Consider the following 27,263-nt stretch of genomic DNA (forward strand, 5'->3'; position numbering starts at 1 on the left):
ACATAAAGAAATAAGTCATGCCCCGTTACCACCCCCACCGTTAATATATGGATGACTGGAATTATAGACAGTTTTTTTGCGGATCAAACTTTTTCAATCTATTTATGTCTCGTTAATATGGAAACTGGATGTCCAGACAATGGACAGGGTGAAACTGCAGGAAGCCAATTGGGACCCATGTATTTTTGTCTCATCAATATGGACGGCGAAGAGAACAATATCCCGAGTGCATTTACCAGATGTTCCATCCCTTGTATTTTGAGTGCGGAACACCAGCGAAAGGCAGTGCGAAAGGGCAAATTGCACCTTTTTGTGTGGTTTCATGCTTTATAGTGGCAAAGTGCACGATCGACGCGCCTTACAATTTGTCGCATTGCATTACCGGCGGCGAAAGCATTTTTTCTGCCCGCTGCCTTGGAAACCACATTCAGCAGCTGCCAGCTGAGTGAATACAGAGTTCTTGGGATGTACACAGCCACAAATGGAGATACTTCATCACAGAAAGAGGCACCATCACGTGTCTCATGGACCACTAGGCGCTCCAAATGTGCTTCAACCTACACACATAATTTTAAATATAATGGCGACCGGAATAATGGACCTCGAGCTTCCAAGATTGCCCGATTTCCACTTCACTTCCCGCCACTATGCACAGAAGAAGTACGTAACCATGAAGCGTCTTTTTTCCGAATATTTCTTTTTGCTTTTCTTCATGATACGTTATTACGGAATACTCGCTTTATGGACCCATTTGCTCGAGAACCAAAGTGTCCATATTAACTAGGCACGGCTGTATTTCAATCGTGAATAGAAGAGTACTGCATTTCTGCACCGCGTTATGAAAACGTGAGTGTGATCTGCTGAACAACGACAGAGCTACCCAGGAAATGCGTGCTAGTGCTATTTAAAAGCCGTAAAATCTCCAACCACTTTTCGTGCACCAAGAAGTTTGTTGCGTGAAAGTTTCGTGAAAGTGAAAGTTTCTCAAAATTCCGGATACTTGTTTTCAAGAACTGGAAAAATATTTGACAATAAACTCCTGCTCTCTGCTATAAGGAGGCACACTGGCTGAATGGTGACTCAAAACAATGTTGAAGATATAATAACCTTCCAGCATTTGCTACCGTTATTACTAAGTATGGCCGATAATGGAACTTGTAAACGGTGTCCTGCGGTGAAAAAAGTTTCGTTCTGCCATTTTAAAAACAGTGAGGCAATGCACTAACGTGATGCGCATAGCAGGAAGCAAAATGTGCGAGGAAGTTCAAATTGCGAACATGTGTGAGTGTACTGTCTTATTGGTCGAGAAAGGCAGAAAACCGGGACGCGGGATTAGCAAATAACGTATGTGCGGTTACACGAGACGATTTTCGTGAACTGGCAAACATTCTGACAGTCACTGAGCAAGTCCCATTATTTTTATTTCATCCACTACACGAACCTTTTCTTTGCGACTTCAGTCGTGTTTTCTGGTTCACTATGGAAGCTAAAAACTGATAAATTATACATGCTAGTAAATTCTACATGCTATACCGGCTGCAGCTTGCTTCAAGTAAGGAGGAAGGTCGTTAATCAACAGTGGACTGACTGATTGTGCGGGAAAAATTTTCTTACGTGGTTTTCACTTCACTTTCCCAAGACCATGAGCGATGAAGCTTTGCAAAACTATTGCACAACTTTGGATTGCAATTTAAAAAATTCTATGCTAGAAGGCCGCAGTACTCACAGGGTATATTCTCTCGATCACGAACTCCTCCACGTACAAGAACGACGGCTGGCAATTTTGTGCAAGGCTGTTGAATTTCTGAAAGGGCGCTGCAGCAGTTGGTAAAGGATGCGAAATAAAATTTAATAGGCTTTGCATCCCTTCATAGGCAAAGCATCGCTGGTAATTTCCTGAAAAGAGTAGCCAGTCATTTGCCTCACTACATAAAAATGTGTCGCGTAGAATAAAACAGTTCATAGCCATGTGCCATGAAGTTGTTAATATCTGTGCGCGTGCGTGCATGATAGCTAGTCACACTCAAATTACTTGAGTATCACCTGGGTACAAACTTATGCGCCCTTGAAACTCTTCTCAGTAACCAGCGAGAGTCACAAACTAAGGCATTAAATCATGGCTAGTATAAAACTAGTAGCGAAATTTACTCAGATACTCGTCAGCTGCCTTACGTGTGAAGCCGTTCACTTATAGCAGAGAGGAACCTTGCAACAGTGAAGATCAGGGACATGAAACGAGAAGGTTGGAGGGGGTGCTGTTTAGACCGAAAAGAAGCGGCCAAATAAAATGAGTCTGTCCAGAATGATCCGCGTTGCCCTCTTGAAGCACATCGAGTCCCACAGTGGACATTTCTTTTTTTCTTGCTTCTTATTGCGAAGCATCGAAAATCTGGACGTGGAAACAACTACTTAAGCAGTTTTTTTTTTTTAACCGTCGACATTTATACCTCTCTTACTAAGTGTGCGCCGTCCGCTGTGCAAAGAAGGCGTCCGGCAAGCACTTGCATGATTTGCCGATGTCTTACATTGCTGGGAGTACTACAAAAACACAGTGCTAGAAAAAGGTGCAGCAGCCGAAGTGGCGGTCTTATTTTTCTGCATTTTAGCCATCCGCGAGCCATTATCTCGTTCGCTTGGAGGCCTACATTTTGCGCTGACTGCGGTGCGTCGAGGTCAAGGCGAAATATGGCTCCTCTGACCGTTGACCGGGAACGAGGAGCGCTCACCTCTCCAGTGAAGCCGCTCCTTACCCCCCCCCCCCCCCCCCCTTCATTTTATCATTTTCGCGCACTCTGCACGGATTATACACAGCGACAGGAGGGAAGCTATATTAAGGCTTCAGGAGTGGCGACTATATCATCACGCAGGATCAGGTAAAGCCCGGAAAATCGGTCAGCGATCACCTTGGTAGGAGCAGAACCAGGAATACAGCGCGAGCGCTGCACCACTGCTGTGCTCCGTCTCACGACTTGTTCGTATGCGGAAGGGCAGCTATAGAGTTCGCTTCAGCGAAGCAGAGGCCGAACTATCAAAGCATTTCGCGTGTAAAAATGGTTCGTGGCTAACTCGCGGCTCTCGCTTCGGCAATCGTAATAAACATGACGTGTGGTGGCACAAGTGCTGGCCTCTTATTTGCTAGTGCGAGCGTTAGCTTCCCCTTCAGTCCATTTGGGCTCAATTCAAATTTTTTATTTTCATTCTTTAGTTATACACAATAGAAGTTTCAAAAAGCGAGGACCCCAGAACTCAGCGTAGTATTTTTGTTTCTTGCAGATACAATACTGAAGACGGAAGAAAACGCGTCAGAATCTAGAATAACGATAGATAACAGAACACGGCGAAAGATCTACCATGTGCTTTTTGTCTTCGTGCTTGGGGTTAGAGTGTTCGAAGTGCTTGTTTCTGAGAACGAAATTATGTAATTTAAAGAACAGTGTTTGCTAACTTATTCTGCGAGTGTGTTTTTGCAGGCTAGTTGGTGCCTAAGCATTCTGGGTTTTTTGCGCAAAAGACACGACACAAAAGAAACGAGGTAGACAGGACAAGCGCTTACTAACAACTCAGGTGTAAACTCAACAACTCAGGTTTAAAAAGAGCGTTGTGTACTCGATACCGCTTGCCTGTGGTAAGCAGTACATTGGCCAAACTGGCAGATGCCTTAATTAAAGGCTGAGGGAGCACGCAAGAGATGTCAAGAACAAGTCAGGTAGCAAAATGATTGACCATATTCGGAATTGCCGCAACTGCACTCCCGCGCTCGAAAAAACGTCAGTACTGCGCCAGTGCAAGACACAACTTGGAAGAGAGGTAATTGAGGCTAATGAGATAGGAAAATCGGGTAACTCGTGTGTCAGCAATCGTTCAATTTTGCTCTCAAAAAAAGAAATCAGTTATCTTGCGCAGAATTAGAGCTCGAAACATGCATTCACTCGTGCGATGATGGGATCTGTGCTGATCTGATATATATGTATGCGAAGTCTCTTCTTTCCCTCTTCTTGTTTGATAAGAGCAGCTGCTGTATTTAAGCAAATGTTCCGTCAATAAACACCTGAGTTGTTAGTAAGCGCTTGTCCTGTCTACCTCGTTTCTTTTGTGTCGTGTCTTTTGCGCAAAAAAACCAGAAAACTTATTCTGCAATTTTGTTGCATAACATGAAAATGAAAACGATCAGCACTTTGTTCTGGCGGGCGGTGCTTTATTGTAGCGGTCGAAGCTCACCAGAGTGCACATGCCGCGGTGTGATTTGTGATCTTTATAGAAGGGCATTAGTCAGTTTGTGAACCAAGAACAGCGCACAATAATTAGCATATGATGGTAGGAACTAAATAATAAGCAGTGGATACGCCTACGTGACATCAATATGTATTCCCAGGGCTGTTTTTTGAGCAACATGAAAAAGATGCAGTGTGGTAGGGTAAGTTAGTAATAGAATGTGACTGCCCATCTGACGTACCTGAGCTTACGAATAAGTGGAATTCTTTCGATGCCGTGTGTTCAAAATAACGCTTTCACGATTTTTTTAAGAACAAACGATTGATAACATACAAGGAAGGAGTTTTTGCGTGCGGGTTAAATTGATGGCCACGCAAACACATAAAGCATGAACGAATGCAATCGCCAATCTCGTAACTACCTATAATTAATGCATTTTAGTCACCGCAGTTTAATTAATGCATTTTAGTCACCGCAGTAAGCATGCATGTTTTTAATGGAAACTTAAGAGACGGTTGTATTCCCGGATGGTTCCATCTGGCAGAATTTCTGTAGCGCGCCAGTGTTCCGACATATCCACTCTCAAAATTTCACCTCCTTGTCTGTGTGATTAGTAGGCAAGACCGTGACAATCGGCGCAAAGCTCCTGTCCTGTATGACGCAGCTATTGGGTATCTCGTTTCGGCCACAATGGAGTAGAGCAACACATGAAGATGATTACTGCACCCGTTTCACATTTGCTTCAAGAAACCGAAGAAACGCCGCATGCAACATCCGCGTTACATCAGTAGGAGGGGGGAGGGGAGGGGGGTCCTTATAGTCTTGCATTTCGCGCTTGCACGCATTAGTCGAAAATTTGGAGGCGCATATCTCGGAACACGTACGGGTGGTTCTATTAAGCAGAGTGGTATAGGAATGTAGCCGCCTCTAAATGTGAATTATAAACTTGCACGCTAACTGCAGTGACGGAGAAGTTTATATTATTTTATCAATTAGAAGACTGACGTCGGCAGTTATACTCTCTGTGTCCACCTGGCCGCATAACCTATGTGTAAAAGCGGCTTTTGTGCACTGATTATTTTTTTGTTTTAAAAAGTCTTAGCAGCTTAATTTTAAGTCTTAAGGTTGTTTCTAGAATATGCGCGTGTCATTACAATCGAGAATCGAGGTGTGCGCTGAAGGTTTCGTTCTTAGCACTTCTTGGCAGCCTGTTGTTAAACTGAACATCGGTTGCATTGCGTTTGTCAGGGCAAACGATGTTGTCAGTCACAGTTAAGTTGACAAAGAATTTGTCAACGTGAAGAGTTTTTTTTTTTTTTTTTTCAAATGAGTCAAACCCAAAAACCGAAAGTAGATCAGGCTATACTGTAATGACAATTACGTCCTGACAAATTATCTTTGGAAAAACTATGCTGCAGACGGGAACCCCGTAATGCCTAGAAAAACTGCGCGCAAATCCATTTAATATTTTAAAAATAAGCCACATCCTGCTGATGTACGGATAAAAATGAGCGACATCCACTCGTGAGCGCCTTCTTTGTCAGCTTGAGTCTCATAGCTTGGACTGTTTTCGATCGTGGTTTCATTTATTTCCTTAGCAGTTCTACTTTAGGATCGACTCCGTCGGACATGAAGAGATCGACAGAAGATCTGAACCCAGAAGACGCCAGTATCGAAAGGATCGCTGGCCCCGTCGCCGAGGGAGCAAGGATGCGTCTCTGCTACCGTAAATTTAAGGTGTTTAGATGGGCTAGTTGGTATCGGGTTCCTAAATTCATTATTACAGGTGAAATCGTAGACGCAGACAGGAAACGATAGGACTGGTGCCTGTCCTGTCGTTTTGTGTCCTGTCTGACATTTCGGTACTAATCACGCATTTTGGATGCTACAATGAAGTAGAATAAATTATAGATCCCATACATTCTATTTAGTTTGCTTCTCCGCTCCGCTTTCCATTCTTCCATTTAATCACTGCAGTGACCCTGATTGCACACAATGAATGTTCTACAACCATTTTTAAGCATTAGTTTCATAAACATAGCTTGAATTAATACTGTATAAATAAATCTTTAGGAACAAAATTAAATCAGATCTAGAGTTTCACGTCGCAAAGAGTCAAATCCAAAGATATCGCTAGGTTGATACGATAAGAAACTTTAGCGTTTTTCTCAGTTCCTGTTTAGGTGGATTTGGCTCATTTCGAAAAATAACTCTTCATGTACGACCACTTCGAGAGCGTTCTAAAAGCTTTGTTTGCCTCAGCATCATATCATGATCATGAACAGGTAGGGCCTAATTTAGGCCCTACCTACTCGGCCGTTCTTTCTCAGCTGTCACGGACCACCACGCTCTTTGTTGGCTCTCTTCACTAACACCCCACCGGCCGCCTTGGCCGCTAGGCGCTGCGCATCTAAGAGTATTCGTAAACCTTCGTGTACAAGTCAGGACGTCTGCACCAAAACGCTGTCTGTCTGTCCCGCTACCCTGTGGTGCCGCCTTGGCGAAACTGGCACAGTGTCTTGCCCCTTGGCTATTCTGATCTCGTCAACGTCGCCGACGAACAGCGCGAATATTCATCCTTACGACCTCTCACTGATGATCCCAGCTCTGCAAACCCAGATCCGTACCTGAAACTCTGTGTTCTTCAGAATAGAATTCTATACGCCGCAGCCTACGACCTGATGGGCCTTCGCCATTGCTAAGAACTCCACGATCTGCCGACAGCCGTCTACATTGATGTGTGCCGCACCTATGCTCGGGTGCGGTGCCGCTTCTTGGCCTGGTTTATATCGTAACGTCAAGTGTTACGTTACTGCTTGTAACCAGTGTCAGCGTAGGAAGAGGCCCACCACGCTGCCTACCGGCCTGCTGGAACCCTTCGAGGTCCCTCTGGAACCTTTTTACCGTGTTGGCATCGACCGGTCCTCTTCCTACATCCCTATCCGGCAGCAATTGAATCCCTGTCGCAAGTGACCATGCGACTCGCAACGCCATCACACGTGCTTTGCCGACAAGCTGCGCTGCATATGTCGCGGTTTTTCGCTTACAAAATGTCATTCTTCACCATAGCGCTTCTCGCCAACTACTTGCCAACCGCGGCCACAATTTTCTGTCCAGAGTCGTTGACGACATCCTCCGTTCATGTTACACACAGCACAAACACGCAACAGCGTATCCTTTCCCCTGGACACTCTCATGCCTCATCCTCCAGTCCCCATCGCTCCTTAAGCACGTGACGCTATCATTCAAGCCGCCTAGGCGCACAAAATAGCCCGCAGTCGGCTCCAGAACTCCGCTTACGACCACCGACACCGTGCAGTCGACTGCGAACCAGGGTCACTTGTCCTTCTGTGGTCGCCTTCTCGTCGCGTCGGTCTCTCCAAGAAGCTTTTCCCCAACAGTGGCCCTTACCCTATGGTGCGCCGAGTGGCTGACGTCAAGTGTGAAATCACTCTCCATCAGTCCTGGCAATCGCCCACTCATCCCGTCGCCAATACTTTATTTATTTATTTATTTATTTATTTATTTATTTATTTATTTATTTATTTATTTATTTATTTATTTATTTATTTATTTATTTATTTATTTATTTATTTATTTATTTATTTATTTATTTATTTATTTATTTATTTAAACACGCCTTTTCGGGTCCATGCCGGAGTGTTTACAAAGCATTCTTGTGGCCAAGACAGGAGGTAAGCACACACAAAATAATAAATGTTCTCTCATCTAGAACACATACAAACAAATTAAGAGCGCCATTTACACATCAAAGTTAATGTTCCGAATAGTTTGGTTTGGTTTATTGGGGTTTAACGTCCCGAAAAGACTCGGGCTCTGAGGGACGCTGTAGTTAAGGGCTCCGGAAATTTCGACCACCTGTGGTTCTTTAACGTGCACTGACATCGCACAGTACACGGGCCTCTAGAATTTCGCCTCCATCGAAATTCAGCCGCCGCGGCCGGGATCGAACCCGCGTCTTTCGGGCCAGCAGCCGAGCGCCGTAACAACTGAGCCCCCGCGGCGGGCTAATGTTCTGAATAGGTCTAATAAATTAATCTACGGCCGTATACTCAACAGCATCTTCAGGCAATTTGTTCCAATAGGAAACGGCAGCTGTAAACAGGGAGCACCTGGGTATATTTGCACGGCTGAGTGGTTTACGGACTATTTTACTATGGTTGGTGCTAGATGAGTGTTTGAAAAAGTGGGTGTAAGTATGTGAATTTCAGATTTTAATGTGATCATGAAACAGAAGGTAAATAAAATTTAATCTTGAAAGGGTTCTGCGATCAGACAGTGTTTGTAGATTTGCTCGAATGATTAGATTGGTAGCGCTAGTTTGTCGTGAGTAACCTGAGGAAACAAACCGTACCGCTAATTTCTGGGTACGCGCAAATTTGTTAAGTTTTTTCGATAGGGGCTCCCGACCAGATCTGCAATATGAGCAGGTGCGTTGCGCAGTTTTATCCGCCTATAATTTAATATACCTTCAGCTTTAGAACAAATGGATTTCATATAGGGCGCCCCATGAAAGTTAGATGTTAGGGTGAGTTTCAGATACTTAATTCACTGATCATTATGTAACCTACGTGTCACCAAGCGTGCATGTAAAATTTAGAGGCGGTTTCTTATTAGTGAATGTGTTGCTTTTCGTCTTTGTCGCATTTAACTGCATTCCCAAAATCCTACACCAAGCATTGACTGAATTTAGTGAATCGTTAAAAATAAATTGGTCTTATATTTTTCCATGGCGTTGTACAAAACACAATGCCGTGAAAAAATGCAAAAAGACGGAGTTGAATTTATAAAGGGACACATAAGTGAATATCATTGATGTAGATAAAACATTTAAGAGGAGCAAGAACTGATCCCTGGAGTACACGCGAATAAACATCCAGATCCTGCGAAACCTATTCACCTATTTTAACACATTGTTTTCTGTTCTGTAAATAACTGGAAATCTATGGCATTTTGTTAAAATCTATACCAAACGCTAGTTATTTTGTTATAAGGTCATCGTGAGAAACAACATCGAACGCATTAGAAAAGTCCAATACTGCATCTATCTGGTTGTCTTCATTAATTGTGTTAACGATGTCATGGGTAATTTTGGCAAGCTGCTTTGCAGTCGAAAGTACTGTTCAGTAACAATGTTGTTTTTCATATATAAGGTGATCATTTGATAAATATGAGAAGATGGCTTTAAAGATAATGTGTTCCATCACTTTCCAGCTTGTGCTCGTTAACGATATTGTTCGATAGTTTTTCAATTCAGTTTTAGAACCGTCCTCGTGGCCGCCTTAAACTTTGCCACGTCGCTCACACGTCGGCACCCTAATGCCGGGTCGGCGTCTCTGCCGCTGGGGATCACACAGCCGCCAGATGACGACGACGAAGAGTATGTACTCGTGCCAGGAGTCGAAGACGGACCAAGGAAACGACGAAGATCGTTCTGCCCGCTCGGCGCTGCTCGCAGCTATCTCCGTTTCCGTTATCTTTGTTCCTGTAAATACCTGTAAATATATCCTTCCCGCGACAAAATCATGAACTTCGTTTGTTCCCTGATCCACTCTGCTCTCTTACTGTCTCTTTTCACCTATCATTTTCCTTTCCATGTAGCTCGCTTATCTGTCCTAAGTTTAACTAAAACCCTTTTCGTTAGCCTCCAGGTTTCTGACCCACAGGTCAGCACTGGCAAGATACAACCGGCATGTATACTTTTCTCCTGAGGAATATTACTAAGCTACTGTTCATGACCTGAGAGTGTCTGCAAAGTGCCCCCCCCCCCCCCCCCCCCCCGTCCTTATACTCCTCGCTTTTTCACTCTTATAGTTTACCTTATAACACCACTTCATCGCGTTATTTGTCATCACAAAAAAGTTAGTGCCGTCCACAGAAAGTATCCACTATTCAAGTGTGTTAGGGTAACGTCGGAATTAGACATAGGTCGAAAGCAGGAACCCGTGCGACATTCCGCTTTCCGACGCTTCCGTGGCAGAGCTTCCTGACCCCATGCCAGGAAGCTCGTTTGCTTGCACGCTTATAATATATCTGACTGGAACTAACTCCAACTTTGCGCTGTCGTCTAAGCACCGTCGATTCTGTCTTGAGACCACGACTAACACACAACGTGCTCAGCGCTAAAACGCACCAGAAAGCAAGCAAAGGTTGACAGGGCGAGCTTTCGTTCTATTTCTCCTTCGCTTGCTTCGCCATCCAGCTCGGTCTTACGACCTATATACTGCCAATATTTAAATGCAGTAGCACTGCGATATCAAGTTTCAAGTTTATTCAACATGTATAACAACAGCGAAGCATAATAAACCGCAGGCACAGCGTAGCTTGTGGCTAGATGTAGCCTTTGCAGACGCGTGTTAGTTTTTTTTTATGGTGTCCTCTTCAGCATGCGGCAGTGCAGTTGCCCTCAGAGGCATGCTAGCATGTCTTCTGCCTCTGCCCTCGCTTCGGCGTTCAACGCACTTCCCGCCGTACCAAGTCAAGGCTGCGGAACGCCAGAGCGTTCCCAGGAGAAAATCCGGGGATCATGCCTACACCCCTTCATTGGCGCTCGTCACCCCCTTACCTTGAGCACTGCTGCAATATTTAAAGTCGGCAGATCGGAGTGAGTGTTTGGTCTTTCTGTGCCCTTGCCCTGCTCTCTGTACCCTCTATTTTTTTCGTCCCTTTGTGCCAACTGTATCATAAGCCTATAATCCGATCAACATTCCTTTCGAGCCGCAGCGCTGTCTCTGCGATGATGGTGCTCGACTGTTGAACTCCGAAGACGTGGGTTCGATCCCGGCCGCGACAGACGCGTTTCGGTGGAGGAGAAATGCTAAAAGCCCGTGTACTGTGCCAGTGCCCGTTAAAGAACCTCAAGTGGCCGAAATTATCCGGAGCTCTTCACTACGGCGTCCCTCATAGCCTGAGTCACTTTAGGACGTTAAACCACGTAAAACCAAACCAAACCAGCATTCCTTTCTTGCCTTTCTTTGTTTTATTTCTTGCTCTCTCTTTAGCGATCGTCCTTCCCTGATGATACATAAAACGTGCACAGCATATATGCGCACGCCGCGGAGATTAATGACTTGTAAGTCTAAGGAGTCGAGATAGGTCCAAGCCTGCTAACATTAGCATCATTACATGGACCCCTGGGAAGAAAACGCGCGGTACTGACCACGTGCATGTGCGAGCACAGCATGTTGACAAAAGTTTCCAAGCGCATACCTTCTGTAAAAATCCCACAGGACTAATTAGTGGTTGTTATTTATTGTATTCGAATTGCTACTCAGGTACGACCTAGGGCAGTAATACATTGTTGTTTCATACCAGATCTTAAAGCCATCTTTGTGACAGTTATAAACGCCTCTTGAACCTATACGAAGCAACGAATTGCTTCCTTATGTTACACAGAGCACGCTGCATGCAGCCACTACGGCTATGTACGACTTTCTGAGCGGAAATATATCTAAACGTTTTTGCATGATTCGTCATTAAAGACGGGCTCGTGTATTGAATCACGGAGAATATGACACTAAATGGCGGAGTAGCGGGTAGGTGTCGAGAGCTCCTCGCTACGTTGTCGGCAACTGTCGCACCTTCTCGCGTTTTATGAGCATGGAGGTAGCAGTCTTGGAAGCGTGGGAGCCTTGTTCTGTGGTGCTTGTATTTACTAAAGATGTCTTCTTATAGGATAAGATTGAATAATGACAGCGATAAAACGTTGTTCCTCGCTGATTTTGTGAACCCATAGTAATGCTGCATTCTGCACAATTACTATATCTATACAAATAGCTTCGGTATAAAAGACCCAAATGACGGAAACTGCATTAGCTCGCGATATATTAAGGCGGAAGCCTTTAATGCCTCATCGTTGTAAGCAGGAGCTGTCGACAGAAATGTCACGCCTTTCAGTTGGTCGAAACGGTCGTGACGTCACAGTGCGCGAGTTTCAAACGGGGCCAATTGTACTTTGGCTACTAACCCATGCAACCAATTAAAGGGATCGTATAGTGATGCTCCAAGTAAGTTTGACTGAGTTTAGTTAATTGCGTACTTAACCAATTAGTCATATTAACCTTTCTAGTCAGACCAGATAAATAAATAAAACCGAGTAAGAAATTGCCCGAGCTTGGGAATCGAACCCCGGTCTCCGGAGTGCGAGTCGATCACGCTACCACTCCGCCATGCTAGCTCGATGGTTTGGAATGAACAAACGTGCGTCTAGTGAATACGGTGTCTTCGTTCACTCCCATCTTCCTCCCTTCCCGTTACGGCGAGGTTTAGGTGTCCACCGAGATATGAGAGACAGATACATTTCCTTTCCTCAAAAACCAATTTACCGACGAGCAAGGCGTATTTGTCCGCGTTTCAGATTGGTCCAAATTGTCGTGACGTCACCCCACGCGCGAATTTTGACGGGTGTCCACCGAAATATGTGAGACAGTTACTGCGCAACTTCCTTTCCTCAAATACAATTTTCGACTAGTGTTTACTGAGATTTGTGAGACAGTTAATGCGTAATTTCCTTTCCTCAAAAACAATTTTCATTTTCTTCACTATGGCCCCTCTTTCTTCTTTCACTCACACTTCCTCCCTTCTTGTACCGTGCGGCTCAGGTGTCCACCGAGACGACAGAGAATTACAGCCCCATTTCCTTTCCTTAAAAAGCGTTGCGTTCAAAGGGCAGCGCATCGCGCCGGACGGGCGGTGGCATTCCGTGGACTCCCTGGCAGCGCTACACCACGCTGTCGCGTTCCACTCCTAAAGGCGAAGCTTAAGCATCATTAATTGGCAGTTAATTAATGCACCAACAAAATGTGAAGTGAACAATCGCGCAGCAGAATGCAGCACTCAGGCTTTCGCCTTTCACCGCTTTAGCCGCTAAAGTTCCTCGTAATTTATTTTTTCATCTGGGCGGGTAGGGTTAGAAAGTTTGCGGGGATAAGGTGGCCGCAGCTGGCGCAGAAGAGCGTTAATATGAGGGATTTGGGAAAAGCCTTTGTCCTGCAGTGGACGTAGTTCCGCTGATGATGATGATGGTATAGCTATACTGTTAAACGCACGTAATGCCTGTTGAGACCCGGATTTGTTATTACTTTAACTTTTACTGTTGAATCTCTTCTAAGAGTTTTCAATATTGGACGGCTTTAATCTTCGAAGTCAGCAGAGCGTATGTAATAATTTCTAGAATAGGCTATGACCTTGTATAGTAAAGTCACTATATGCGAAGGATGAGTTAGAAAGAGATGAAAAACAAAAAGCTGCAGGCCTTTTGCGTTTTACATGAGGTCAATGCGCTCATACAACATGCAGATAAATACAGGCGCGAGCGAATATTATCGAGCCATGGATGCTGATCAAATGTCAAATTTCTTCGTTAAGTGTACACCTACCCTGAAACTGAGCAGAGCAGCTTGATCACCCGTAAACAGCACAGTGCACCCGCCGAGTTCAGATTATGTGCCACTGGCTGCGAGAAGATTCAGCGTCTCTGCAGTACCCGTGGTCCGTAGAATTTTGCTCACTAGCGTGCGCTGTACGGGCTGATTTTCCCAATTAAAGACTGCTATAATCAAAATTGCAAACGGAAACAAAAACCATTAATAAGAGACACTAACACTGCCGAAGCCCGATCACTTCGTTTCACTGAATGCTCTGTCTGTTCAAGACTGTCTGTTTTATAAACACACAGTTTATAGTCTGTTTTATAAGCAGACAGTCGAAACATGCGCCGAACGAGCAACTATGTTCCGTCTTTTCCTTTCTTTTTCTGAAAAGGCGGCTGTAACTGCAGCCTCTAACGTAACTGCTTCGAGAGAAGGCCGGCACCCGCAGACGGCACGGACACTGCGTCTTCAATCAGCGAGTCTCCTAAAGGGCACTTAGTTCATTCGCAGCGCTTGCCCGTTGACTTCCCCGAAGCCTAAATATGCATACCGGACAGCGCGCGAGAAACAAAACAGAACAAGGATGAGGGGGAAACAATAAGAAAGCCTGGTCCAGTTGGGGCGCACTGGGTGTTTCGGGTGGCCCCTTTCTCTCTTCCAAGGGAAAAGAACGGGGGCCACTCTCCTTGCCCGGCGGCCGCCTCTCCATCCACTTTCACCCCGCCGCCGCTGAGGAGTTGGGGGTGGGTGGCGAGGAGTGGCGGCGCACTCCTTTCTTGCCGGTCAAAAGCCCCTTTCTCGTGGCGGCCCGCGAGCAGTGCGTCCTCGGATATTTCGGCGGCACGCGGAGAATCGCGAGACAGCAGTGACGCGCGATGGCTCACCGGTCCCCCTCGGTCGTGGTCGCGTTGGTCGCGTTGGTCGCGTCGTGCCTTCTGGCCGCGGCCGACGAACAGGCGGCCGCCGGCAGCACGGCCGCTCCTTCTTCGGCCGAGACGTCCACGGTCGAGGACATCGAGCCCATGGTGGCCGAGGCCGTGTCGCGGGTCTTCAAGCTCGGCCTGCCTGTGTTCACCCAGTTCGGCTCGGACCCCAATATCAGCAGCGAGTGCTCGGCCGCGCTCGTCAAGACCATGCTGGCGCTGAGGCGCATGGAGCCCTGGGCCATACGCAGTGAGTATAGTGTGCGCGATTACAGTCGTTGCCTTGTGCTGTGCTCTCTTATTTATTTATTTTCCCTTGAGTCGCCTTCCACGGCGGGGGCCACGGTGGGTCGCATCGAAGCCGTGAACAAGGAGGAAGTCGTGCCATGAAAGACTGACGTTTCGTATAGCTGTGCGAGGCTGCGCATTGCCAACAGGAGAAATGAACACTTGCCCTTTGTTCGTGTCCTAAACATTGCGCATTACACAGCACATTAGAGGCTAGTTTTTGCTTTATAATATCCTGACAGTTGCTTCTGACAAATTAAAAAAAAAAGAAGGTCGCAGCTTGGCTAACAGGCATGATGTTTTAGTTTTGTGCGAGCTGAATCAACGTGTACAGTACCGTGGGCTTCACTGCGTGAGACGTGTGAAATGCAGGGTGAAAAACGTTCGTTCAAGACGCGTGCCTCTCCCCGTATGGGAACAGATGTCTGAGAATGCGCACGCAGACTTTTGCTTCACCGATGGTTTAAACAAAAGTCTGCGCGCCTGCGAGTGTTCTGCATGGGAAAAGTTTCCTTTCTTTTCCGATTCGCTGCATTTTTAGTGCTTGTGCGGTCTTGGGTTCAGTTGTGTAACTATACATCCTTCTTCCTCCAGCCGCAAATCACTTACTCGGTGTGCTTTCATTTTTTTTTTACTGTTTCTTGAAGCGTAGCTCCACCTAGACAGTTTTTCCTGAGAATGATCTCTGTGCCATGCTGTTCCGTAAAGCTATTCATGCGCTGCTTCTTTTCTGTTTGATCGAACATATATGGACGCAATGACGATTAAATTCAAAAGCTGCTTACTGGGCCTTCACTCCGACCGAATTTTCGCGCTTTGGTGGATGAAGAGATGCATAGAGCGGCTGGAAATTTTCCAATGCCGTTGATTTATTGTTAAAGGTGCACTGAAGAGGATTCTGAACATGTCTTTTTGCCGCGGGAACTCGATCAACACGTTCCTAGCATTCTTAGAAACAGTGACTTATTGCCCTGTGTGGCCGATTTCCCCAATTAAAATGAATTAACGTCCGGCTCCCGCCTTTTTTTTTTTGAATTCTGCCTCGTACGGTGGGCGGAGTCGACCAACGCGTGGAGCGCCTTTTACCCAGTCCCGTGGAGCCTTTGCTTTCGCTTTATTTTGTTTTTTAGGTTTCAATGAATAAATAGTTTCATTCGCAGATAATATAGCCGCAAAATAAGCCCGAAGAAATAAAAATACGCGCGGACTATTTGCTACTACGGACTACTACGTATTACTCCGCCGATGGCAGAGCGGCAAGCCGTCACGGGACTGGGTGAAAGGCGCTCCACGCGTTGGTCGACTCCGCCCACCGTACGAGGCAGAAATCAAAAAAAAAAGGCGGGAGCCGGACGTTAATTCGATTTAATTGGGGAAATCGGCCACACAGGGCAGTAAATCGCAGTTTCTAAGAAAGCTCGGAACGTGTAGATCGAGTTCCCGCGGCAAAAAGAAAAGTTCAGATTCCTCTTCAGTGCACCTTTAATGAAATACTGGAACTCGCAGTTTCCCTCGTGACTCCTACATTGTCATGGACCACCAAATTTACACAGGAGCCCAATTTAGTGTAATATCTTCTATCTCTTGCTAAATTAAAGGTTTCGTATAATTAAATGCCGTAATTTCTGGTATACAGCCCGCACCCGTTGCATAGCCCGCTGGGAACAATTTTTACGAAAAGAAATTCCTTTTACTAGACTGTCCGCGCCCGGTACGTATACCGCATGAACAAAGTGTGCAATCAGCGCATATAAATATATGCGGATGGACAGGGCAAGTATGACAAAAGCTCGTAGTAGAATAAGTTTTGGGAATTTCATGCCACGTTCGGCGATATTCAAGCAAAAAAAAAACTGTATAGTCCGCACCTTCTATCTCCGTGGTCCGCACCCATAGATAGTCGGCAAGGTTCAAGATTTCAGCTTTTAGGTACCGGAAATTTCGTTGAATTCTCCCTTGCATTGCCAGAACTGTTCTGAAAATAAGCGGCTACGCGTGTTCCACATATTGTACTTCAATACATCCGGAATCAGGCTTAATAAGGGAGTTTTATTTCCACAAAGTCGCAGTGATGAGCCTGCGGCTGACGACTGATTTCATTTCCACACAAAAAAGAGAGAGAGAGAGATAAGGCGATGGGCGCAGGAGAGAGAGAAATGAGCGAACGCGTGCTAGCAGACCGTGATTGCTTCGTGGCAGCCGTGCCTCTAACGAAGACTGAGTACCTTCACCCGCTCCTTCTTAGTGACCGTTTCTTTCCCTCTCGTCCTTGCTAGGAAGCGACTCGCCACGCTATTGCTTTCGCGGGTTGGTCCTTTCTTGGCGTGATTGAGCCGCGCGCTTTTCTCTCCGTGATGAATAGTAAGGGAAAGAGCGGCACTCCTTCGGCGCACAAAGAAGATGAATAAATACAAAGCTTCGAGGCACAGCGCGTGCCCATGTGAGCGTGCAATCACCTGCTTCTGAGCACCGCCGTTATTTCAGGAGCGCTCGCGTACATTCGCGCGTTTCTGCTCCGTCTGGCGCGCCATGTCCCCGTTCTAAGGCGCTGGGTGGCCCATGAAAACATGCAGTACCAGAATCCAGCCCGCATACGAAGGCGGCAATTTCTGGCCCGAAAGCGAGTTATTGCTCACGTTTGTTCATGCGAACGCCGAGTAAATGGGTGCGCTCGTGCCGCCTGCTTCCACGTGAGTTGCGGACGCACCTAGTCATTTGTTGCATAGACGGGCTAGCTGCCCGCGCTCTGGCGTTTAAAATTCCTGATCGCGGGGGAAAACGAGGTGCCTTCTCTCAGGTAGTTGGCCAGCCACCTTTCCGTATACTGTGCACTTGCGCTGTCCTGTTTTGTGCAAGCGGTCTTCAGCTGGATAGAACTGCAAACACGTGCTTGAAGACAGGTTGTAGCGCAGCATGGAAGGTGCAGCTGACAAACGGAGGAGACATGGGCAAAAGCTTTGTGTGTGTCTCCTCCATTCGCACCTTGTTGCCTCGGTGTTGTGTTGGGCTACACTCTGTACTTTCGTTAAGGAATACCAACGTGCCCGGACGCCTTGCTCTGTTCTTGAAGCTGCCCGGTCTGTGGGCTACTGCTTTGCGCTGAGCTGAAGGAAAAGACCGACTTTGAGCATTGTTCCCTTGTTGTAGTCACAGTCGTAGAGCTTCGCTGGCTGCACAGCCTTTCTCCCACAGCGGCTTTGACATCCCACTACAGAACACGTAGACGCGGTCGCGGTTTCCGGTTGGGACGGCCACGTTTCGGCAGAAGAGAAATGAAACGCTCGTGTATTTAAATTTCAGAGGAGTATAAATAACTGTTCAATCAACGGCTCTCCAATTCACGGCGTTCGTAAAAGGTCAGGCGTGTCTCACAACAAGATCACCCTCCGCAGTAGCTCAATGGTCGTGGTGCTCGGATATACTGAACACAAGGACGTGGTACCAAAGCCCTGCCGCGTTCCGATGGAGGCGAAGTACAAAAGACGTCTGTGTGCTGTGCAATGATGACCCCAGGTGATCGGAATTAATCCGGAACCATACACTACGGCACCTCTTTCTTCCTCCTTTCATCCGCTGCTTCATCCCTGCCCTCAAGGCGCGGCTGAGGTGTCCACCGGGAGCGAAACAATTGCTGCTGCGCCTGTACGCTCCACATAACCAGTTACTATTATAATTATTCATGTCGAGGTCCAGGTGTGCGCGGAGAATTATACAGCTATACTGCGCTTTTTCTTCCCTCGAGAAACGTTTGCATTCACGCAATACGATCCATTCCAGTAACTCTGAATTGCCTTAACGCTCTCGTTTTCTATTTATTCACTGTCCTATTCTCGCGGCGGATAATCCTGAGAGAGTGTGTTCACGACATCCATTAAACGCCTGAGGTTCTGCAACGTTCTGATTGACATGGGCAGGAATGCGCCAGGCACCGTGGTGAAGCGCGACCGCCTTGCCACGCGGCATGCGCACCGAGCGGCTCCTGCGCGTCTCCTCTCCTGAGGCCATGAAAGTGAAAGAGAGCGCGCCCGCGTGGACCTCTCCGGGCCGCTCTCGTTGGCATTGCAGGTCTTTGCCGGAAACGAAACAGAGCGCCACGGACCGCTGGAAATTGTTGAGATTAGCCGTGGACCACGCACAGCGTGCAAAGCGAGACAACATATTTGCCTTGAAAACGGCAGCGGTTTCTTTTCTCCTCACTTCCCGCGCACTGAAAAGAACTCGCGCCGGCGTACCACGAGGAAATTCTAAGCAGCCGTGATGGCTCGTTGCCGAAATTTTACGGCTTTATTAGATGCAGAAGGCATGCAACCGGGCCGCGGGTTCTCGCGTAGTGGCTAGTATAGTACTCAATCGTGTCATGCTCATATGCACTTTCAAGAAGCGACCTCCCTGCACGAAGTGCAAAGATCCCATTCGGTTCGCGACTGGTTGAGTAGTTGCCTTCATTTGATTTCAATGCAGTAATCCCTCGCCTTTATGACTAACTATATGCCATACATTTTTTTGTTTTAATTGCAAAGTAACACGAAAATAGTTGCTGAAAGCTTCACGGAAGAGTGACAACCAATTCTGACCCCATTGTAAGGTCTTAATTGCTAACAGTGCTTTTACTGCTGTCTTTCCCCTTCTGCATCGCGGGAAGTTTTATACATTCATAATGATGAGGTTGGCAATGCCCTCTAACGACTTATATCCATGGTTTCGATGTACAGCAGGAAGTCAAGCTGTCGGATAGTCTTATATGCAATATTGTTAGGCTTGCCCTACCCTATGCCGTGCGCTATACTATATTCTTGTCGATGTCCTTGTTTACCTTATACCAACAGTGTTCAGAAAGACAGTTCCCATTCCACAAACGTTGTACAGTAAAGAATCTTTCGGTGGTGCTCATCTTATTGTTTTCGCTTTTGCCTTGGTTTGCGAAAATTCGCGAGGCTGGAAGATAAGGGTTAATTCGACGAAGTACTACTTATATTCTGTAACGTCGTCGTATACACCGCACACGCAGTGTTAATAGGCAGCCACTTTCCAGCCAGGGTGTTTTCAGCGCGCACTCGCTTCTTCCGGTCGTGCAGTCACGCACTTCCAGCAAACTCATTCGCAAGGTGAGCGCTCCCTACCAGCGCTCATGTTTTTCGAGAGCGGTCAGCGGAGTCCGTGGCACTCCTGGAGCCAGCGGCGCGAGCGCGAACCGCCGCACGCGCAAAGAAACAACCGCACGCACATACGCTTTCGCTGGCAGCGAGTGGCCTCTGCTTGGTAGGAAGTGAGTGCCGCTGCAGAGAAGGGCCGAAACGCGGCTGAACCCGGGAGAGGGCACCCCCCTCGACGATTTAGACAATCGTTACGTAAGGCAACCCAGTTCTGGGCGTTTTGGAGCGTTCCAGGAAAGGCATTTCCATCCACAATGACTTCCTCCTTCGCGCGGTCGAAGGGAACAAACGGCGGATCGAAATGTGGGCCAGCTCCGGTGGCGGCTGCTACGAGGGACGCGTCCATTCAGCGGCACGGCCGCTCCGTCTCAAGCCTCGGGAGACGGCGCCCACGTCTTCATCGGACCGCCGCGGCTTCGGCGATCACCAGGGTGAAGAGGTAAACGAGCGGGCCAGTGAGCCCGGCATCGACAAAGGCCGCGGCCACGACGCTGACCTACACTGCAAACCGAAAAACACCCGGATAGGAGTAAATGGCTCATCGCGTAGCGCACTCCCGAAAAGGCGTTTTTATACTCCTCAGAATAGGAGTATATCGTCTACTCCTCTGCTTGAAGGGATACTTTCGGAGTGCTAGAAGGAGTAAAGTGTTACCGCTCTGCAGACGGGAGTTTATTTAGGAGTAAAGTTGTGATCACAAAGGAGTTAGCATGGCAATTAATAGAAGTATTATATACTCCTTTGCAGCTACTTTTATAGTACATTTCAGGAGTACGTGCCTGTTCCTTTTAAGTAGTTTTGACAGGAAATTTTTGGAGAAATTGTTCTTACTATAGGGTTACATTTATGATTCCCAGATGAGTATATTACTTCACTTGATGCGGAAGCCGATTTGAAATAAAGTATTCGTATGGAAGGCTCATTTTAGAGCTTGATATTCCAGGATAATTGCGTCGATGAACTTACAGTGATTTATTTCAAACAATATTTTATTGGGTACAAAACATTTGAGACATGTGTTCGGCAGCTTGCTTTCGACGGTTACAGAGAACCAACGTCTTGGCCCCTGTAGAAAAGAAGAGTGCCTTAACCCACGCCGTCTTTGGGTACATAATTTAAATACCCAAAGGAATGAAAATAGAGATGCCACACTTGAAAGCAAGGAGGGAACCTTGAAATGCTTCGCTGTCAACATACAGGCTCCTTCTGAAAGAAAGATTAGAAAAACAAATGCATCAGTGGAATTGCACCTCTAAGCTTGAAGTATGACGTGCTTCAAGTGTAGAAGTCAACGTCCCAAAGCCGTTCAGAGTGCACTTTTCAATAAAGTAGGTATTATTGAAGTTTAAACGTTTTTCATGACAAAAGATTAGCTAGCAGAACATAGTAGGTAATCAGCTAGCTAATACATACCTGTACCCTGTCGGATGACAGCGGCTAAACGCGGTTTTCAGGGAATCACAAATTCCAGAGAGCCGCTTTCGTAAACGTTAAGGCAATACGGCGAATGGGAAGCAGCATCGATAGGGAACATTTTTTCCGCAAAGCATAAAACTGAAAAAAATAAAATGGTCTTACTGAGGCACTTGCGCATTCGCGCTGCCTTTGGCTGCGTTCCTGCACCGAAAGAGGCCTCGAGATATTTTTTTTTACTTGTCAGAGGTTCCTCATGCTTTTCAGGCACCATATCAGAACCAATTACTGAAATCAAAACATGCAAACAAAAGACAGCGCTTTGCATACACGCAGCGGAAGCTTACATGCAATTTCCTTGATGGGAGAGCCCGCAGCTACGCATTTTCAGGACGTCCTCATTCTGTGTATAGGCCAAAGGCAGGGCAAGGGTGACTGACATAGCAGGCATTGTTAGGAATAGAAAGCTACCACCAGACCCACCCTCCCGCCGCCACCTGTCTTCTGTTAAGCTTTGCCCTCACATTCCTGGCCAGGGTTCAAAAGAAAACATTCTACACAGGTCTATGGCTGGGAAAGGAATATACTTTCGGGAAAGAACGCCAACCAGAAAAAAAAAAAACATGTTTGGGAATCTTCTTGGTTCTTTCAGCAGGTGTGACTGCGAGTGAGTCACAGCTTGCCTTTTTTAAGCCTTCGGTTAGTCATCCGCGGGGTCACTGATCATACAGTTGATGCAAGGATAGTTCCCTCGAAGTCAGTCTTGTCAACCCGCGCTTCCTTCCTTGTTCATTTGTTTGGCATCCGCTTTGTGCTGCTTCAGTTTTTCTGGGAAATGCTTGTTTTCGCCAATGTACTACGTCCAGCACGAGCAGGGGATCTCGTACACTGGCGTAAGCTTTATTCTTTTTCTTTCGCTGCCTTCCTGGGATCAGCAGTCTGAACCGGAACGCTTGCCTCCACGAGTTTCACATAATGGAATGTGTTCGGAAACTGCACGCGAAGTGGAAACTTCTTTTAACATTTTTCAAATGCGAAGAGCTTACAAGATACCACATTTTGGAACTAGACGCCTAACCATCCAGAAAAGGCAGCGTTCAGTATGGTTGAAACCTCATGTCCGCTGCCGAAAATCGCTGCAACGTTAAGATGCCACCAACTCGGAAAATGTAACAGTTTAGCTAATCTCCGTGAGCGCTAAAGCGTCGCCATGTCCTGTGCTATGACTGAAAAGAATAAAATCGCTTGCATTGTTTGCATAACAAGGCCCTCTTAAAACACAGGAAAGGAAGCAACCGATTAGGGCACGGTTCTCAGCACTGTTCGTAATAACGTGACAAAAATTCAGACCCCAAGGCTGTGCATTTTCACCTGTCATTGCCTGTACAGCTTTTCCATATTCATGGGGCGTGAACGCATGAAGAAAATTTGGTCCCTAGAAGAACTGACCGTACTTCCGGCTGTACATGTTAGCGTAACAGCCACGACTGCAGTGCCACACTCTTTTTTTCAGCCGCATGCAACAACAAATTTCTCAGATACTTACTTCATGCCTGCTGTGTGAGTTGGCTCCACCGGACCACAATGAAGCCTTTGCTGTTTTGCTGTTCTCGTTAAGCCTTTCATCTCGGCGCACCCGTGGTTCACAGCAAGTCTACGCACACTGAAAAGGGAGCGGCGTTAAGTGCATGCGCGTCTATGGCATCAAAGGAGAGTTTAATACTGCTTACCAGAACACACGACGATGATAATCCGGTCTTTAGTATTCTTGCAATACAGCGAAAGAACGAGGGGCCGACGATGTCGAGAAAACTGGTGCGTCACACACACATCGCCATGTCGGCGCGGCGAAACGGCAGCAGCCAACACTTGTATGCTGCGTAGACAATGAATGACTAGCCGCTGCTTCTGCACATATTGCTGGCTTGAGTGAGACGTTCATTGCAGCACGTTGCTGCTAAGGTCGATGATGTCCAGTCTTACGTCACGACAAGAGCGCGCAAAGGAGCGGGTGGCAAACTGGCGGCTTCGGGGAGGTCGACGCGTCACACACCGCCATGTTGGCTCGGCTGAGCTCGGCTGGCTAAGCCTCTCGCAGACTGCCGTCGCAGGCGATGCAACACCAAGCGTTCTCCGAATACACTGGGGGCTTCACAGGCACTGTCTGTGGCGCACATTGGTGCGCGAGGTTGCGGCGATCCGGTGTCTTGTAACATGACAAACGTGCGTGAAACAGCAAAAGCACAGGCGAGCAGGCAGCGACGACAGAGCCGGCGTCGTCACCTGCAAGTGCAGCGAACCGGCAGCTGCCACTAGGCGGCGGGCAGACACTAAGGAGTGCATAAAGGGCCTGAAGGAGTATTGAAGCCGACATACTCCTTCTTGGAAAAGTAGTAAAATCATGTAAATGCTTTATTTTACTCCTCGATTTCGCGACGGCACTAAAAAAGGAGGATTTCCTCTTTTTTACTACTTAAAGTCGATTGCGCAATTTTCAATAAGGAGTTTAAAAGCGGACACTAGCCATTTATATTCCTATTTGGGCTTATTTGTGTTTACAGTGTAGCTCGTTTGAGATCACGCCCGGTGCGTGACGAGTAACCCGGCCGTCGGCAGGCGGGGCAACGCTGTAGCTGCTGCGCCCATGCTTCACGGCGACGCTAGGTGGCCAATGGCTAGCTGGCGAGTTCTTTGGGAGAGGTGCACCCTGAGCGGTGCCGCGTAAAATGTCGTGAGAAGGATAAAGACAGAGAGGGGCCATCGTAGAATTCCGCGCGTACGCAATAGGTGGGTGTTGTCTTCTCCGCCAAATGACCACGACATTTGAATGGCCCACAACGTCGAACAACTTTTTGAGAAATTTCGCTTAAATGCGTTCTTTTTTTTCTTCGGTCCTTCGTGCTCTTTCAATTTTCTTGGGATAGGCTGAGTGCAGCTAGAGATTTTTACTGTTTAGAACTGAACAGGGCTTCCTGAACGTTGCTTGCCTCTTGTCTGCGACGTGCTCCATTCTTTTCAGAGACCTCTTTCAACTGAGGTCAGAAAAATCATGAATGAAATTTTTATTTTATGCCTGTAACCTTTGTTTACATATTGAAATTTCTCTGTATACCTTGGAAACCTCCCCTCCGGTACGTTTTCCAGCCGCGAATAGAACGTTCTTCACTGCACACCGCTGCTTTTCTTAACAAACATTGACGCTGCTCGGTTCTTTCGCTTTTAAATAACTACGGTGGTAATAAACGGGTGAGTTTTTTGCCTCAGACACAGTAAAGGTTCACGGCCTGTGCAGCCGACCGTTTCTCAGAGAGTCTTAGTATGACTCGGTGTATATCTCTGAAGTATACATAATCCGCCGGCTTTGATGCCGGGAGCCGAACATATATACAGCAAGTGGATGTGAGCACGCCAGGAAAAGGAGGGCCGCGAACCCCGCACTTTCCATGGCACACTGGCGGACGGACCTAAATGGCACCTACACGCTCGTTCCATTTTCCGCCCCATTCGCTGTCTAATGCCCGTTGCGCACGCATTATATCTGCAGTGGGCATCTCAGCGTATTCTCGGGGTAGCTCGGTTACGCAATTCCGGAAATCGGTCGAAAGGCTCGCCAGTCCCTGCTGGGGAGCTCGAGAGTGAAAGAGCGGGAGGCGGGCGCTTTACGACCGGACCCGTTGCTTAAATTGCGTAAGCGGCTGCCGGCAGCGCAGAGCCCAGTTTTGCGAAAGGTCAGCGCTTTAACGACGCTTGGGACAAAGCGGAAGAGATGCCGCGCGCTTGCTTCCGGCCTACGTGCATGTCCGGCCCGCAGCACCACACGAAAAGAACCTGCTTGGCACCGGCTCTTCTGTCACCTCACCTTGTCGCGAGCATGGGCCCAGATTTCTACGGGGTGCGGGGCGAGTGATCCCACACCTGCCACTCTCCTTTCGGTGTCGTAGACTCGAATCGTCAATGAGAAACATAGCCAGCTAGCGCACGACCCTCTCGAGCGTTCTCCTAGTCGGCAAGTCGTTCCGAAGCGTTTCAGAGAGGTGCCGGTAGTCCCTAGGCCAGGCGTTGGAACCAAGACAAGCAGTTCCAAGTTTCCTCTTTGTGCTCATATGCCTGTCGTGCGCACACTCGCTTGCCACGAGTTCATTCTTTTGGTGTCTCCGTCACACTAAAATTGCGTGCCTTGCTTAGCAATATGTACCCGGTTAATCACTGGGTAGGGCTGTGGCAGGTGGGAGGGCGTTTGACAGCGATGCCGTTGTAATAGGTCGGTGCCTTAGGTTGGGCGGCTCTTCTGGAAGGCATTTGCCTCCTCGTTCTTGAGATGTATTTCACTGTAGTAACTAATAACCACGGACAATCCAACCCACGCAGGGACCCTGCGTACTGCGTGTCGGTGCTGCATGACACCGAGCGCCTCTAGGTGCGTTTCTGATGTTTAATTGCTTGAAGAGCGTGACCTTCTCTGGGTGGCTGAAAAGAAGGGCAAGGAAAGAGGCAGTTGCTGGATGCAACAATCAAGTGACAGATTTTTATTTGCCAGAGGCACACCTGCGACATGAGGTACGCATTAGTGGAGGATTCATTTTGGCCTCCACTGAAATGCATCCTTCTCTGTCAGTATCGAATTCATGTACTCGTGCTCAGCAGCAGAACGGCATCTTGACTTGCCGTCTTATGGACGCTTTAATGTTCAAAGGGACACTGAGGACGAATGCATACAATTTTTGTTCTTAGCGAAAATCAATTTAGGGTACTTTCTGGCTACGTTGATATTAGTTCGGCTGCAAAACACCCATTTCTTGCTCAGAAAATTTAATTTAAAAATTTTACCACCCCTTGATTCAAACTCGGAATGTAAATGGAAAAAAGGACTCCATGATCGCCGTTTGGAAGTGAATAGCGTTGTAGCCTCAGGGATCCCCGTGAAAACTGTCTTGACGCACCACAGTTCGCTTGCGAGAACAGCCGCTGGGGGCGACACTGGTATTTCATTTTTTTTTTAACTTTTCCTCTGTTATAAGAGCTGCGCATTCTGTCTAACTAGCGTCTGTGTCATTGGGACACGTTAATACAGCACAGCAGGCCAACTTAGATTTAGGCTTAGTGTCCCCTTAACACGACGGTTCAACTTATCTGTAATCTCTAACGCAACACAGTTCAATTCTGCGTTTGCCTTTATCGCGCCTTCTGTTTCCCGCTCGGTAGTTTAAGCTACGAAGGGGGCCCCTCCACGACGCGGCCCCGTTGGTCGCTCTCGGCGGCTTCCCATACATACGGCTTCGCCGCACGCACGCGCCTCTCGGAACAATCCCACCGTTTGTGACGCTCTTTAGTGCGGCGCCTCCAAATCCGCCGCCGCGCTCCAGCACGCGGGACGTCGGATCGAGTTCTCCCCTCGCCGCGTAGCACGGCGCACGTCTCGGGCGAAGCCGCGCAGTCCGCGCAATCCGGCCGAAGAGGAAGCACAACGCGCATGCCCGGCCTGCAGACGCACTCTCTTTTCCGCGCCGTTTCATTTCGCTTGGCCCAATGCTCCACTTGCGCCGGTAACAGCTGTAGCGCTTACGAGAAAACAAAAGGGGCGCGCGCAGTCGACGGAGCGCCAGGAAGCCCCCCCGTCCCCCGGTGGACAGCATCGGCGAGCACTGGCTAATCTCGGGCCTATCCCTCTTCCTGGGCATGCTAAACGTATACGCGTGTGTGTCACCTGTTCTCAAATGCGGATCACGAATGGCGCGACGCATCCGTTTCAGTCGTCGAGAGAGAGAGAGGGCGCTCCGCGCTCGCTTTTGCGCGGTCGCCAAAAGCAGAAGCAGCACCCCGCTTGTATGCAGTCAGTCGGGCAGAAAGAAAGGTGGAGGAAGAGGAGTAGGTAATCTAAAAAA

The 27,263-nt window shown here is 47.6% G+C and overlaps 1 protein-coding gene and 1 long non-coding RNA gene across 4 annotated transcripts in view; one reads left to right on the top strand and one right to left on the bottom strand.

Moving 5' to 3' along the window:
- Nucleotides 1-14,479: 14,479 nt before the first annotated feature.
- The window catches only part of LOC149352990 (uncharacterized), a 60,514-nt gene continuing 47,730 nt past the window's right edge, over nt 14,480-27,263 (top strand). Inside the window, exon 1 of the mRNA XM_089575751.1 lies at nt 14,480-14,777. Within this exon, the coding sequence (XP_089431877.1) occupies nt 14,480-14,777 (298 nt within the window). The remainder of the gene's footprint in view (nt 14,778-27,263) is intronic.
- LOC149352991 (uncharacterized) lies at nt 20,553-23,815 on the bottom strand. 3 transcript variants are annotated; one of them, XR_016290891.1, is made up of 4 exons: nt 23,112-23,815; nt 22,928-23,044; nt 21,382-21,522; nt 20,553-21,174 (listed from the first exon to the last, which is right to left on the bottom strand). It is a non-coding gene; the product is annotated as an uncharacterized LOC149352991 (long non-coding RNA). The 3 variants fall into 3 exon arrangements; XR_016290890.1 differs by lacking the exon at nt 21,382-21,522; XR_016290892.1 differs by lacking the exons at nt 20,553-21,174; nt 21,382-21,522 and adding an exon at nt 22,253-22,374.

Source organism: Amblyomma mixtum, chromosome 3 (genome assembly GCF_055824585.1).
Source record: "Amblyomma mixtum isolate Tamu chromosome 3, ASM5582458v1, whole genome shotgun sequence".
Classification (NCBI taxonomy): Eukaryota; Metazoa; Arthropoda; class Arachnida; order Ixodida; family Ixodidae; genus Amblyomma; species Amblyomma mixtum.